General features: G+C 43.6%; 1 protein-coding gene across 3 annotated transcripts in view; it reads right to left on the bottom strand.

The window, feature by feature from the left end:
* LOC121557719 (myomesin-3) overlaps positions 1 to 13,167 on the bottom strand; it is a 69,770-nt gene extending 56,603 nt beyond the window's left edge. Inside the window, exons 1-3 of one of the 3 annotated variants that reach the window (XR_005998380.2) lie at positions 13,059 to 13,167; positions 11,800 to 11,909; positions 10,769 to 10,895 (exon numbers count right to left, since the gene is read on the bottom strand). Coding sequence is in view for 2 of the 3 variants with exons in the window: in XM_041871205.2 (XP_041727139.2) it covers positions 10,769 to 10,875 (107 nt within the window). In the remaining variant the exon portion in view is untranslated. The remainder of the gene's footprint in view (positions 1 to 10,768; positions 10,896 to 11,799; positions 11,910 to 13,058) is intronic. The other 2 variants (XM_041871205.2, XM_041871206.2) reach the window with 2 other exon arrangements.
* Positions 13,168 to 16,766: the final 3,599 nt, after the last annotated feature.

Below are 16,766 nucleotides of genomic sequence, written 5' to 3'. Positions count from 1 at the left end.
TGGGGTAAATTGATTTGAACTTAACATTCCACACATATTTGCCCATTGTAGAAATGCTCAGAAAGTTACCTTTTGGAGATAAAAGTGCTCAAAGTTGACCTATTTTGCATACCCCACCATAGCATGAGCCATCCATGTCTTCATCACTGGTAAAGATAAACGGTTGAGATTGATATTATTTAAAGCTTACAAACAGTGTTGTCAAACTATTTTATAATTTCTTTAAAACATTTGTTGTAATTTTTTTACCTTAAACATCAATTATCAAAAACGTGTGAACTCGCATATGTTGTAGCATAGACCCTATTTGACATAATCTAAGGTTTTCGTGTTGTGCCCGCCATCGGTTGAGACAACATGCTCTTGAATACAGGGTGGGTGTCATGTTTTGGCTGATAAAAGCACTAAAATGGGAATAACATTTACATTTCAACTTTCAAATGGTACCACAAAGATGGTTGGAGGTCCACACAACAGAGAATGTCGACTTGAATGGGAATGTCTGTTGTTTTAAATTATAGTGTCAATCCTTCATAGGAAACCTATTGAAATCATAGAAATACAGATAATAGAATAGAAATGACAATTTTAGTTGATATTTAATGGTGGGTGGACCGGTGGCATCTTTGTGGTAGTAATTAGAAGTTAAATGTTCAATTCAATGGTGTACCAGCTAAACTGCAGTGGTCTGAAGGGATAGGTCCATTTTATGAATTATATTTCTATGATTGAAATTACCCACCCTATATTCAAGAGCATGTGGTGTCTGTTGTTGGTCTTACAGGGCTTTGCAAAAGTATTCATCCCCCTTGGCGTTTTTCATATTTTGTTGCATTACAACCTGTAATTTAAATGGATTTATATTTGGATTTCATGTAATGGACATACACAAAATAGTCCAAATTGGTGAAGTGAAATGAAAAAAATAACTTGTTTCAAAACATTCTAAAAAACAAATAACGGAAAAGTGGTGCGTGCATACAGTGGGGAAAAAATGTATTTAGTCAGCCACCAATTGTGCAAGTTCTCCCACTTAAAAAGATGAGAGAGGCCTGTAATTTTCATCATAGGTACACGTCAACTATGACAGACAAAATGAGGAAAAAAAATCCTGAAAATCACATTGTAGGATTTTCTATGAATTTATTTGCAAATTATGGTGGAAAATAAGTATTTGGTCAATAACAAAAGTTTCTCAATACTTTGTTATATACCCTTTGTTGGCAATGACACAGGTCAAACGTTTTCTGTAAGTCTTCACAAGGTTGTCACACACTGTTGCTGGTATTTTGGCCCATTCCTCCATGCAGATCTCCTCTAGAGCAGTGATGTTTTGGGGCTGTCGCTGGGCAACACAGACTTTCAAATCCCTCCAAAGATTTTCTATGGGGTTGAGATCTGGAGACTGGCTAGGCCACTCCAGGACCTTGAAATGCTTCGTACGAAGCCACTCCTTCGTTGCCCGGGTGGTGTGTTTGGGATCATTGTCATGCTGAAAGACCCAGCCACGTTTCATCTTCAATGCCCTTGCTGACGGAAGGAGGTTTTCACTCAAAATCTCACGATACATGGCCCCATTCATTCTTTCCTTTACACGGATCAGTCGTCCTGGTCCCTTTGCAGAAAAACAGCCCCAAAGCATGATGTTTCCACCCCCCATGCTTCACAGTAGGTATGGTGTTCTTTGGATGCAACTCAGCATTCTTTGTCCTCCAAACACGACGAGTTGAGTTTTTACCAAAAAGTTATATTTTGGTTTCATATGACATTCTCCCAATCCTCTTCTGGATCATCCAAATGCACTCTAGCAAACTTCAGACGGGCCTGGACATGTACTGGCTTAAGCAGGGGGACACGTCTTGCACTGCAGGATTTGAGTCCCTGGCGGCGTAGTGTGTTACTGATGGTAGGCTTTGTTACTTTGGTCCCAGCTCTCTGCAGGTCATTCACTAGGTCCCCCCGTGTGGTTCTGGGATTTTTGCTCACCGTTCTTGTGATCATTTTGACCCCATGGGGTGAGATCTTGCGTGGAGCCCCAGATCGAGGGAGATTATCAGTGGTCTTGTATGTCTTCCATTTCCTAATAATTGCTCCCACAGTTGATTTCTTCAAACCAAGCTGCTTACCTATTGCAGATTCAGTCTTCCCAGCCTGGTGCAGGTCTACAATTTTGTTTCTGGTGTCCTTTGACAGCTCTTTGGTCTTGGCCATAGTGGAGTTTGGAGTGTGACTGTTTGAGGTTGTGAACAGGTGTATTTTATACTGATAACAAGTTCAAACAGGTGCCATTAATACAGGTAACAAGTGGAGGACAGAGGAGCCTCTTAAAGAAGAAGTTACAGGTCTGTGAGAGCCAGAAATCTTGCTTGTTTGTAGGTGACCAAATACTTATTTTCCACCATAATTTGCAAATAAATTCATAAAAAATCCTACAATGTGATTTTCTGGATTTTTTTTTCTCAATTTGTCTGTCATAGTTGACGTGTACCTATGATGAAAATTACAGGCCTCTCTCATCTTTTTAAGTGGGAGAACTTGCACAATTGGTGGCTGACTAAATACTTTTTTTCCCCACTGTATGTATTCACCCCCTTTGCTATGAAGCCCCTAAATAAGATCTGGTGCAACCAATTACCTTCAGAAGTCACATAATTAGTTAAATAAAGTCCACCTGTGTGCAATCTAAGTGTCACATGATCTGTCACATGATCTCAGTATATATACACCTGTTCTGAAAGGCCCCAGAGTCTTCAACACCACTAAGCAAGGAGCACCACCAAGCAAGCGGCACCATGAAGCCCAAGGAGCTCTCCAAACAGGTCAGGGACAAAGTTGTGGAGAAGTACAGATCAGGGTTGGGTTAAAAAAAAATATCTGAAACTTTAAACATCCCACGGAGCACCATTAAAGCCATTATTAAAAAATTGAAAGAATATGGCACCACAACAAACCTGCCAAGAGAGGGCCGCCCACCAAAACTCACGGACCAGGCAAGGAGGGCATTAATCAGAGAGGCAGCAAAGAGACCAAAGATAACCCTGAAGGAGATGCAAAGCTCCACAGCGGAGATTGGAGTATCTGTCCATAGGACCACTTTAAGGCGTACACTCCACAGAGCTGGGCTTTACGGAAGAGTGGCCAGAAAAAAGCCATTGCTTAAAGAAAAAAATAAGCAAACATGTTTGGTGTTAACCAAAAGGCATGTGGGAGACTCCCCAAACATATGGAAGAAGGTACTCTGGTCAGATGAGACTAAAATTGAGCTTTTTGACCATCAAGGAAAACGCTATGTCTGGCGCAAACCCAACACCTCTCATCACCCCGAGAACACCATGATGCTGCTACCACGCTTCACTGTGGGGATGTTTTTCATCGGCAGGGACTGGGAAACTGGTCAGAATTGAAGGAATGTTGGATGGCGCTAAATACAGGGAAATTATTGAGGGAAACCTGTTTCAGTCTTCCAGAGATTTGAGACTGGGACAGAGGTTCACCTTCCAGCAAGACAATGACCCTAAGCATACTGCTAAAGCAACTCTCGAGTGGTTTAAGGGGAAACATTTAAATGTCTTGGAATGGCCTAATCAAAGCCCAGACCTCAATCCAATTGAGAATCTGTGGTATGACTTAAAGATTGCTGTACACCAGCGGAACCCATCCAACTTGAAGGAGCTGGAGCAGTTTTACCTTGAAGAATGGGCAAAAATTCCAGTGGCTAGATGTGCCAAGCTTATAGAGACATACCCCAAGAGACTTTCATCTGTGATTGCTGCAAAAGGTGGCTCTACAAAGTATTGACTTTGAATAGTTATGCACTCTCAAGTTTTCTTTTTGTTTGTCTTGTTTCTTGTTTGTTTCACAATAAAAAATATTTTGCAACTTCAAAGTGGTAGGCATGTTGTGTAAATCAAATGATACAAACCCCCCCAAAATCAATTTTTATTTCAGGTTGTAAGGCAACAAAATAGGAAAAATGCCAAGGGGGTGAATACTTTTGCAAGCCACTGTAACAACGGGAAGCATAGATATAGCACACATAGAACAGATATACCGCTTCTTAGACTTGCTTTCAATGAGAATAACATATATATAAGTGAAATATCTATGTGAATTTGGTCGGATCGCCCACAAAAGTACATATTGCAGCTTTAAGCATTTTTAGATAGGTTAAAAAATATATATAAAAAAATTATACAATAGTTTAACAAGCCTGTTTGTAAGCTTTTCCAGTGATGAAGACATAGATGTCTCATGGTGTGGTGGGGTATGCAAAACTTCTAGCACCTCTATCTCCCAAATGTTTTGGCAATCAGGTCCAAAAAGTGGACCCGTTTTGTTAAAATCAAAAGGGATGCTGTCAAAAAATGATTGAAATCAAATGGATTTACCCTATGAGGAGTGTGTGTGTGTGTGTGTGTGTGTGTGTGTGTGTGTGTGTGTGTGTGTGTGTGTGTGTGTGTGTGTGTGTGTGTGTGTGTGTGTGTGTGTGTGAGAGAGAGAGAGAGAGAGAGAGAGAGAGAGAGAGAGAGAGAGAGAGAGAGAGAGCTATATTGGTGTTCAGTATTTGGGTTGTCTGTGTAACAGGTTTGGTTATGTTTCCGCTTTACACTGCAGAAATATGTATTCAATGTTTATGTATTCCTATTGGTTGGTGTTGAACCATAAGGTGTTTTACCATTAGTTACGCTTGCAGATAGGTCAGGTCACGTTCTGAAATTGTGCATTCTATTTACATATTAACAATGTGTATGAGTTCACTATGTACATGTCCTGATGTGTATATATTGTATATGTGTATGGTACCTGTTAGAGATTGGGGGCTTTTGTATGTTATTGTTATAAGAACGAGTTAGCTAGCATGCTCTAATTGTAATGGTCACATTAGATCCCTGCTAATTCACAGTTATTTCCATGCTAACAGACGAATCACGAATCTACAGCCTGCAAATCTAATGTGCTTCCTTGTGTTCATCGTCAGGTACTTACATTTATTGTATTTTGTACATTTTTTGTCATTGCTATGATGTTTGAATACAAAATATCCAGTCTGATATTGACATGCAAGCATCGAATCACGAATCTACAGCCATCAACATACTGTTGTCCTGCATATCTAATGTGCTTCCTTATGTCTATCGTCAGAATAAACACCAATCAACTGTTACCGGTGGCTGGGTATTTCTTTCTTCAAAAACACAACACAAGAGAGTTTCGAAGTACGATCACATCTGTTACATCTGTATGGTATGGTGTGTGTGTGTGTGTGTGTGTGTGTGTGTGTTTGTTTGTCTATTGGTGAGTCATCTGTATGTGTGTGCAGTATTTGTGTGCGGAGTGTGTGGGCAGTCTGTTAGTCAATGTTGGTTGGTTGGTGTTTATATGAGCATGGGTGAGCTCTGTGGTGAATCAGGGCTGTTCTGGGGATTGAAGGCTGACTTTGGCAGGGAGAGGCAGACAAGGTTGACTGCTCATCCGGAGGCAACTCAATAAAAGCAGCAATGTGTCTCTCTTTCTGGAGAGGGTCTCAATGATGTGTGAATGTACAGTATATGAGTGTAATGCAATATCTATAGGCTACTTTATCCACATGGACTTGTGTGTACAGCATGTGTATAAATTTTTTTTCCAACTGCTTACACACAAAATCTTTTCATGTCACACGATTTTTGAAACCTCTCACTTAAAGTGCAAAACTACACACCAAATCTCCAAAACCATAAGCTATTTCTCAGCCTTTGACTCAGTTGTCAATTGCATAAAACCTAAAACACAAAAATCTAACAGGAAGTGACTTGCTTTCCTTTTCCAAACACAACCAATCAAAATGCTACACTTATTCACTAGGTCACACACACACTCCTCACATGTGCAAACACTAATTGGCGTTCATAATTCGAACCTTCAGAAATGAGAACAGGTATGCAACTATCTAATGACTATTTTAGCATTACAGTAATGTACTGTAAAATATGTATGACTGCATAGTATTGCATAAACATTTGTAACTCTAAGCCATCCATTTACTGCACTGCATTGAATGAATGAGGTTGGTTATCATGCTGTACTACATTTTTTTGTACATTGTTTACAGTTCCTATGCTGAACACATACTGTGTTTGAATTCTGTACAGAGTGGAAAGGTAAAGACATCATGGAGGACAAGGACGCTTGTTTACAGATGTACAAGAGACTGCAATTATAAATATGGTTTTGGCCAACAATGCAATTAGGATTCGAGAGATAAGAGAGCATATCTTGAATAATGACACCATATTTAACAACATCAATGCTGTAAGCCTGTCGACCATACAACGCATCCTCCAACGGCACCAAGTGATGATGAAACAACTTTACAAGGTGCCATTTGAGAGAAACTCTGACAGAGTCAAGAATCTGCGACATGACTTCCAGTACTTCAGACATACAATATTTACTCATCTGTATATCATTTTGTCTGTTACAGAGAGTATTGGAGATGGATGCCCATGTAATTCGCCATGAATTTATTTATGTGGATGAGGTTGGCTTCAACCTCACCAAAACCAGGCGCCGTGGAATAAATTTAATAGGATAGAGGGCAATTACCAATGTCCCTGGACAGCGTGGGGGTAATATAACTATGTGTGCTGCCATCACTCAAAACGGGGTCCTCCATCACAATGCCACACTGGGTCCGTACAACACCGGCCATATGCTCACTTTTCTGGATCCAATTTACACAATGCTTATCCCTGATCCAGATCAGGAGCCTGCTAGATTTGTGGTTATATGGGACAATGTTAGTTTTCACCAGGCTGTTCTGGTCCAAAACTGGTTTGCCACCCATCCACAATTTGTAGTTTTGTACCTACCCCCATATTCACCTTTTCTAAATCCCATAGAGGAATTCTTCTCAGCCTGACGCTGGAAAGTGTAGGATCGCCAACCCTATGCCCGCATGCCGCTTCTCCAGGCAATGGAGGACGCATGTGGGGACATAGAGATTGCCTCTGTCCAAGGTTGGATATGCCATGCTAGGAGATACTTCCCTCGATGTTTGGCAAGAGAAAACTTATCTTGTGATGTGGACGAAGTATTGTGGCCAGACCCAGCCCGGAGAAGAGATGAAGCGTAGCTTAGCACTGGTGACTACCCCCCCTGCAAATTCTTGGACTGCCCCCCCGGGACCCCACACACAATTGTGTTCTTTACTGTATTCTAAAGAATATACTTTTGGTTTACATATGTTTATGGTTTTGTTGTATGCTACTGTATACAACAGTAATGTTTGGCCTAATAAATATTTTCTGTTTCTACATTGCATTGGTGTTTACAGTGTACTTGTTACCCCTCTCAGCAGATTACTTTCACTGTAGAACATTGTACTGAAATGTAGATATAAGCCTATGAAAGACCAAAGAGCTTTAGATTTAGAACAACAGTGTTTACATGGTATATCCAAAAATGTACTATTATGAAAGAAGTGTTTGCCATTGTCACGCTCGTCGGGAACAGAGGAGGACCAAGGCGCAGCGTTGAAGGTAAACATACTTTATTTTAATGAATATACGAACCAAACAACAAACGGTAACGTGACGTCTACGGTTTAACACAAACCACACTGGAACAAGATCCCACAACCACTGTGGGAAAACAGCCTGTCTAAATATGGTTCCCAATCAGAGACAACCAGCAACAGCTGACACTCGTTGCCTCTGATTGGGAACCACTCTGGCCAACATAGAAATGCAACATCTAGAAAACTAATGGAAACTCACACCCTGGCTCAACATACAAGTGTCCCCAGAGCCAGGGCGTGACAGTACCCCCCCCTAAAGGCGCGGACTCCGACCGCGCCAACCAAATACCACAGGGGAGGGACCGGGTGGGCACTCCGCCTAGGCGGCAGATCCGGCCCCGGGCATGATCCCCACTCCCTCTCTAACCCCCCAAAGTACCCCTGGTCCGGTCTGGCCCTGCTGACCGAAGCTGAACTGAACACTGGTGGAGCGGATTGCTTTAGCTCCGGCGTGAAGCAGCTGACCGGTGCCGGACCAGGCACCGGTGGAACCGGCACGGGCCGTGCCGGACTGACGACGCACACCACTGGCTTGGTGTGGTGAGCAGGAACGGACCGAGCCGGGCTGACGAAGCGCACCACTGACTTGGTGCGGGGAGCAGGAACGGGCCGGACCGGGCTGGCGACGCGCACCATTGGCTTGGTGCGGGGAGCAGGAACAGGCCAGGCCGGGCTGGCGACGCGCACCATTGGCTTGGTGCGGGGAGCAGGAACGGACCAAGCCGGGCTGGCGACGCGCACCATTGGCTTGGTGCGGGGAGCAGGAACGGGCCGGACCGGTTGGCGACGCGCACCATTGGCTTGGTGCGGGGAGCAGGAACGGGCCGGACCGGTTGGCGACGCGCACCATTGGCTTGGTGCGGGGAGCAGGAACAGGCCGGGCCGGGCTGGCGACGCGCACCATTGGCTTGGTGCGGGGAGCAGGAACAGGCCGGGCCGGGCTGGCGACGCGCACCATAGGCTCGGTGCAAGGGACAGGAACAGACCGGACCGTACTGGGGACACACACCACTGGCCTTACGCCGGGATCAGGAACGGGCCGGACCGGACTGGTAACACACCCCAGTACGTCTCGCCATGCCTCTACACCTTCCTTCCCCTCTTTGACCAGTGGCCCCCGTAACCTGGCGGCCTCCTCTGCCAACCCGCTGGGCCGCTCAACCGCGGTCTCCTGCTGCCCCGTCGTCCACGGCGTTAGCCCCCCCCTAAAAAATTTCTGGGCTTCTCTCCTACCCGTGGACCAGGTCTCCATACTTCTCGCCAGCCTTTCGCCCTTCTGCTTCCACGTCAAGCCCCTCTCTTGCTCACCCGGCTTGACCCAGTCGAGGAGGCGCTGGATATCCGCCAGAGATTTCCCTGGCGATGGCTCCTGGACCCGCTGCTTGGTCCAGTCTTGGTGGGATCTTCTGTCACGCTCGTCGGGAACAGAGGAGGACCAAGGCGCAGCGTTGAAGGTGAACATACTTTATTTTAATGAATATACGAACCAAACAACAAACGATAACGTGACGTCTACGGTTTAACACAAACCACACTGGAACAAGATCCCACAACCACTGTGGGAAAACAGCCTGTCTAAATATGGTTCCCAATCAGAGACAACCAGCAACAGCTGACACTCATTGCCTCTGATTGGGAACCACTCTGGCCAACATAGAAATACAACATCTAGAAAACTAATGGAAACTCACACCCTGGCTCAACATACAAGTGTCCCCAGAGCCAGGGCGTGACAGCCATTTGATGCAAATGCTTCATTCTGACATGTGTTTATGGCATTTTGAATGCCGTGTTACATTTTGAAGGAGATGTGAGGCATTTTGCATTTTGTGTGTGCAGTTTTGGGAATTGTGTGTAGAGTTTTGAAAAAAGGAGGCATAGTTTTGAAAACGTGTGTAAGCAGTTGGAAAAAACTGTAACGTAAGTGTAACTCTAATTTTGCCCTTCAACACACGCACACACACACTGCTCTCGGACACACACTGCGTCACGGCTCTGGTGTCGCAATGAGCTCAGAATAACTGCCACCCACTCCATGTCCTTGTTTAAAAAGCTGTAATGTCATCCCACAACCCACAACAAACAAGGACTCCATTACATACAGGGCACTTTTCATCTGACTAGCTATGCACATATCCGGTAACATACTGTAATATTTGGATGGTCAACATCGACTGTACTTTACTCCCATGCAAGCAGTTTTCAAGTGGATGAATACATTACAGGACATAGTGTGCTAAGGAAACTGGGTTTTTAGAATTCTATTTGCATCCACTAAAACCTAAAACCAGGAATGGATGAACGTGATCAAAACATAATACTTGGATGGTCAACATCTACTTTTCTCCAATGCAGGACACTTCTGGGAAGGCTTTCCACTAGATGTTGGAACATTGCTGCGGGGACTTGCTTCCATTCAGCCACAAGAGCATTAGTGAGATTGGGCACTGATGTTGGGCGATTAGGCCTGGCTCGCAGTCGGCGTTCCAATTCATTCCAAAGGTGTTCGATGGGATTGAGGTCAGGGCTCTGTGCAGGCCAGTCAAGTTCTTCCACACCGATCTCGACAAACCATTTCTGTATGGACCCTACTTTGTGCACAGGGGCATTGTCATACTGAAACAGGAAAGGGCCTTCCCCTTCCATTCTGTGAGTTGTGTGGCCTACCACTTCGCGGCTGAGCCGTTGTTGCTCCCTTCACAATAACAGCACTTACAGTTGACCGGGCAGCTCTAGCAGGGCAGAAATTTGACGAACTGACTTGTTGGAAAGGTGGCATCCTATGACGGTGCCACATTGAAAGTCACTGAGCTCTTCAGTAAGGCCATTCTACTGCCAATGCTTGTCTATGGAGATTGCATGGCTGTGTGCTCGATTTTATACACCTGTCAGCAACAGGTGTGGCTGAAATAGCCGAATCTACTAATTTGAAGGGGTGTCCACATACTTTAGTATATATAGTGTATATACAGAACACCATATGTAACTTGATATCTTCTGGAAATTCTTTATTCTATCAAATTTTTTATAACAAGCATTGGATGAACATGATCTATGTTATGATGAGGCAAGGTCAGTGTGTGTGTGTGTTTGTGTGTGTGTGTGTGTGTGTGTGTGTGCGTGTGAACATTGGATGAACATGATCTATTTGGATGAACATGATCTATGGTATGTTGACGAAGCAGGGTGTGTGTGCCAGTATGCCTTTACCTGGAGGTGAAGGTTTTCTTCTTGATCTGCGAGGCCAGCGCCATACTGTGGGACATCTGGTGGGACTGCTGCTCCTGGACCCGTGTCGTCAGTGTCTTGGTTGCCATGGTGAAACCCTGACCAATACCTGTGGAGGAAGGAGGTAGGAGAGATGAGGGAGGGATGAAGGGAGTAGGATGGAGGATCTGTCATTGCACAGTAGGACCACTCTGAGGGTTGACCTGATGGAGACTCGGAAAGGAATGCTACAGAGATCTCTTTTCACTTTTATTGTGAGGAATATGTCAATTTAAGACCATAGTAATTGTGCTCATGGTGGATCTCAAATAGCCAGGTGTCAATGGAAATGCATCCAAAATATGCAATATCATAGTAGGCAGAGCTACAAGTGTTCCAGTGAGAAACTGAAAGACTTCTAATTTCCTCATTTCATAGTAGCACAACAACAACAAAATCCAATGAGTTGTTTATGTTTGAAGTAAAGACAGGTGTTGCTGGCATGGAGAAAGGTGTGCTTCAGGCCTCTGTTAAATGAACTGTCTCTTTGTGGGCCATTGAGCTAATTATTATTAATTAGTTCAGGTCTGCCACCATGCCGCTGCCTGCCACCCTAGCAGTCATTAATCTCTCTCTGCTCTGGGGAGGCCGACACTGCAGCTCGCCCAACCAACAGAATCAGGCCAGAGCCTGAGTGATAAGTTAATTTACCCACTCCCACAAGCAACCATCACCCGTGTTAGCATGTTAGCATTATAAACACCTTTGTTTTTCCTTCTGGTCTGTTCGAATTACAATGGATGGCCTGGGCTAACGTTAGCGAGCGGCTAGTGCCTAACGCTTTAATGCTTTGAATTACATTGCGGTGAGCCTGCTGGTCTGATGTTAGCAAATGGCTAATGGCTAATGCTTCAACAGGCTAGCAGCCCCATTGGTTTCCCTTCACGGCTCATTGTCATGCAAGACAAAAGGATTGTTTGAACACAGGTGGTAAAAAGGTCAACCTCCAGCGTATTAAAATGTATCTGTCTTAACTGGTGTGTGACTGGATACCCGGACCCCGTGGAGAGAGTGGAGAGCAATGTTCTTTCTGCTCACAGTGCAGTTTCCCTATGTCTTGAAGTAGACTGCACAGTCCAATTCTCTGATGAGAAAAGACAATAAAGCAACATGGGGATTAATTATTTGTTATTTGGTAGATCATGGATTGTCTGAACACCACATGAGAGCTTTACCTGATCGTCCTGAAAGAGTAATTTCAACTCATATCCATGAAGGCTGTCAAAAGTAGAGACTCTTTTGACACTCAACCAACTTGAGGAACCAGCAAAGAAAGACTTATCTCATGCAGACAAAAGGAAATATCCTAGAGTATGCAAAGCTCAGCAGTATAGTAACATGCATTATTTGCATATAGAGGCCAGATGAGGCTACTTCATGGAGGAAGAGGAGGACGTTCTACCACATGAATTTGAGGAAAAATGTAGAAATAATACAAACACTGAAACATAGTTAAAAAAAAATCAGAAACACATATGCCATCCCATTGGCCAGTGGTGGAAAAAGTACCCAATTGTCATACTTGAGTAAAAGTAAAGATACCTTAATAGAAAATGACTCAAGTAAAAGTGAAAGTCACCCAGTAAAATATTATTTGAGTAAAAGTCTAAAAGGATTTGGTTTTAAATATACTTAAGTATCAAAAGTAAATGTAATTGCTAAAATATACTTAAGTATCAAAAGTCAAAGTAAAAGTACAAATCATTTCAAATTCCTTATATTAAGCAAACCAGACCGCACCATTTTCTTGTTTTGTTTAATTTACGGATAGCCAGAGGCACGCTCCAACACTCAGACATCATTTACAAATGAAGCATGTGTGTTTAGTGAGTCTGCCAGATCAGAGACAGTAGAGATGACCAGGGAAGTTCTCTTGATAAGTGCGTGAATTGGACCATTTTCCTGTCCTGCTAAGCATTCAAAATGTAACGTGTACTTTTGGTGTCAGAGAAAATGCATGGAGTAAAAAGTACATTATTTTCATTAGGAATGTACTTTACACCAATGCCTTCGGCTATATTAAAAGTCCATCATTCTCATTTACTTATTAAGTCACCAGATGCTAATTGCCATTGGGTTACTTTCCCGGTATTGGTATTCATGTGACGTTTATGACCCTTGTAATGTATCCGTAACACGTCCTTGTGGATGAGACTATGTTGGAAAGAAAACAGGAAGTGATTACATCATGACATCACGGTGTATCGCAAGGGTGAATTAAAAAGCCACTTACGTTTGTCTTTGAAGAAAGGGTTATACTCCACAGGCCTTCAAAATGAGCATGAAGGACACACGTCTCTCTATCTCTCTCTCTCTCTCTCTCTCCCTCTCTCTCTCTCTCTCTCTCTCTCTCTCTCTCTCTCTCTCTCTCTCTCTCTCTCTCTCTCTCTCTCTCTCTCTCTCTCTCTCTCTCTCTCTCTCTCCCTCTCTTTCTCTCCCTCTCTTTCCCTCCCTCTCTTTCCCTCCCTCTCTCCCTCTCTCTCTCTCTCTCTCTCTCTCTCTCTCTCTCTCTCTCTCTCTCTCTCTCTCTCTCTCTCTCTCTCTCTCTCTCTCTCTCTATGTCCCCTGTCACCTTTCACTGTCTGTCCCTCTCAATTGCTGTCTCACGTTCTCTTAATCTTACCTCTCTTTACAGTACCTCTCTCTATTCTGTCTCTCCCATGCTCCTCACTCTGCCTCTCCCTGTATGAGCAGTGAAGGTGAACCTGGCCCTGGACACAAAGTGTCCTTCACGAAGAGAATGTGGCCCAACACAATGCACTCAAGGTGTTAAATATAGACTACTGACACGTCCCCTTCGGTGCCCCCACCACCAACCCCCAACCCCCAACCCCCACCCACACCGATCAATGCCATCCAGCCAGATAGACTTACAGTCAGCACAGACCTGCGGCCAAGGATGCCACAGTAGCAACAATAGAACAACACAATAGGATTGAGGATTGAGTGGACTGTACTGTATGATCTGGGCAGCTGAAAGCAACAGCTGGAATGGCCACAGTGGAAATTATGCCTAGGGTATTCCACCAACTGTCTGATCAGTAACTGTCATGTTGGGATGAGTGTGAATATATGGTTGACTTTTTATAGTGAATGTGTCTATATAACCAGATTATCCTAAATGTATTGTTAGTTGAACATTCACAGGGTAGGGGCTAGTCCATTCTCTTTGTTCCTTTTCATCTGGTCCCATAATGGCCTTGTCTCATAATTGAGACCAAGGACGAGATGGGTAAAGAAAGAGCCTAGATAAAACAGTCTGGGTCTCTCCTTTTGAAAGACTGGCCTTGAACACCCTCCCAAAGAACAAGGGTTATAAGGTCATGATTAAGGGCGCACCTGAGATCCAGCTATCCCAGTCCTCCTTTCAAACCTCTCCCTTTATCTCTCACACTACTTTTCTGTCAATTTCTTTCTCTATCAACCCCCCTCTTCTGCCTGTATCTCCCTCCCCTCTCCACTCACTGTCTACACTTTGTCCCTCCCCTAATCCAAGTTTCTCTCTTTCTTCCCCTCCTCCCTCACTCCCCCCCCTCTTCTCTGTAACCTTTTACAGTGATCTCTGATTAGTCCCTGGAGCTTGTCCACTGTTCTGTCTCATTAAACATGGAGCTCAGACTGGCTGAGACAGCGAGAGAGAGAGAGAGAGAGAGAGAGAGAGAGAGAGAGAGAGAGAGAGAGAGAGAGAGAGAGAGAGAGAGAGAGAGAGAGAGAGAGAGAGAGAGAGAGAGAGAGAGAGAGAGAGAGTGTGTGTGTGTTAACGAGAAATAGAAAGATACATTTCTAACATTAATGTACACCACGATTTTATTTAAATGATCCTTTTAACTACTAGCTTGATGGTTGTAGCCATCAACTGTACCATTAACAACACCCATATTAGCAAACGTATTTAATTTCAAACTTCACATTTCTCTAGTATAGGCTACTGAAATAATGAACGATATCAGCAAAATGCCTGCAATAAGTGATTGGTATGGTCGGTGTCGATCATTTTTGGTTTATCGTCCCAGCTCTAGTGTGTGTGCATGTCTGTGCGTTTGTGCGTGCACAAGCATGTATGCGTGTGTGTGTTCAGATGGTTCAATGCTGAGTGATAAGGTTTAAAAAGACACTAAGAGGCTTCATCCAAGGCCATCTCTTTGTGTGTCAGGTTGGGGGGTTATTTATAAGCATTTACTGTCCACACCTGCCTCTGGCATATCAGTAAACAATGCAAGCTGGACTTGCCAGCCCCCTCTTCTCATCATATACCACCAGTGACAGTCTGACTAAGAATAACTGGACTGACAATGCCAGAACAAAGCAGCTGAAGAGACCTGCTTTATTAGTTCCTGTTGTAATGGAGGATTTGGTTCCCCTTACCATACAAACCAGTGATCAGTCAGTCAGTAATGTCATTAACACACCACTGTAGTAACATACAAGTGATATGCCAATTTAGGTGACACATAACTAATATGTCAGCTTAGGTGACATACTGTATAGCGACAATGGTTAAATGCCACTATTTGGACATTCTAATGAGACCATGTTGATGAATGAGTTAGTGGTCCTACAACTCCCCTCTTTTACAACTCTCTCCAATATGGCACCCATCCACTGTCAAGATGGCACTCAACATCCTCCTCTTCCTCAAGTAAACTGCTCCAGCTGTATTCCAAATAAAGGTTGCTTTCACCTTTTCAGACACTTGCAAAAGCAACAGAAATAGACCTTAATAGACGCAAAAGTACTCTGAGAAGATCCATCATTTCCGGCCGGCCATGGCAGCTGTTTACATTCATTTTCTAATCAAAAACCCATTAAGACCTCATTCAAATGCAAGGGGGTGATGGGAGGAAGTGTCATTTGGAGGATGTGAGTTCGCAGGGACGAAGTGTGGGCCTCAGATGTGGGGGAAGCAGGAAGAGGCTGCTCAGTGTAAGACAATTAGATCAATTACTGTTCACTCTGGGTAAAAATTAATCTTGGGTGCTGCAAAACCTTCCCTACTTCATGCGTGGTGCATAGTATTGTAGTACATGTGAAACATTCTTATTAGGGCTAATAAGAACTATAAACACAGGCTTTGCAAGGTCAGCACACTGTACATGCCTGCCTATAGACCTGTTTCCCGGCTACGTCATGAAAAGTTGCAAGCGCAGTTCCGAATCAGAAAGTGGTTTGTTTACATGGAAGTAAATACGATCACGTCCAAATTCAGATGCAGCTCATGGAAGTTAGCAAACACGTAATCAGTTGGTTATCATCTACATTACAACATTGCAACTGTCTTTTGAGACTTGATTACCTAGCAAGCTAGCAAGCCAACGAGGCAAGGTACAATATCACAAATAGAGCTAGATAAAGCCAGAAAAATAATATACATGTTGAGCATATCTATAGACATCAGTCTTGTGTGTTTTCATGGTCATGACTCACTCACTGCTAAGTTTCTCAAGATCCCGACATCAGTGTATAGCTATCTGCTACAGGGCTTTTTGTTGCGAGCATGCACGTACATTACTCGAACATGTATTTTGCTTGTAAACAAAAAATTGTTACAACCTAATTAACTTACCAACCATAGGCTACCAGAGATGAGGCTTCACATCCTGTGTGTTTGTTTTTGTAGTTGTTGAAAGACATCAAATTGCTATTCAAAATAACACTGTCATTAGCATTGCTAATTAGCATTAGCATTATATTTTCATGGGCAAAGTTTAATGGCGTCTTGCCATCATATCAGGCAACTGTGTGAGAAACAGAGTTAAAGGATCAAGCATGCTCCTCAATCAAACTTTCAGATCAGAGCAAAACTTCATTAGCAACGAGCCAAGCATATATTTCAATGGAGCAAGCTAAATTGGTCCACCTTATCTGAGCGGAACCTAATGTGCGGAACTAGAAAAAAAGATAGCCACTGCCAAGAAAGAGATAATATTGGGGTGATAGTGAG

The sequence above is a fragment of the Coregonus clupeaformis genome, unplaced genomic scaffold (genome assembly GCF_020615455.1).
Source record: "Coregonus clupeaformis isolate EN_2021a unplaced genomic scaffold, ASM2061545v1 scaf0130, whole genome shotgun sequence".
In the NCBI taxonomy this organism is placed as follows: Eukaryota; Metazoa; Chordata; class Actinopteri; order Salmoniformes; family Salmonidae; genus Coregonus; species Coregonus clupeaformis.
This window is presented reverse-complemented; position numbering and strand designations above follow the sequence as displayed.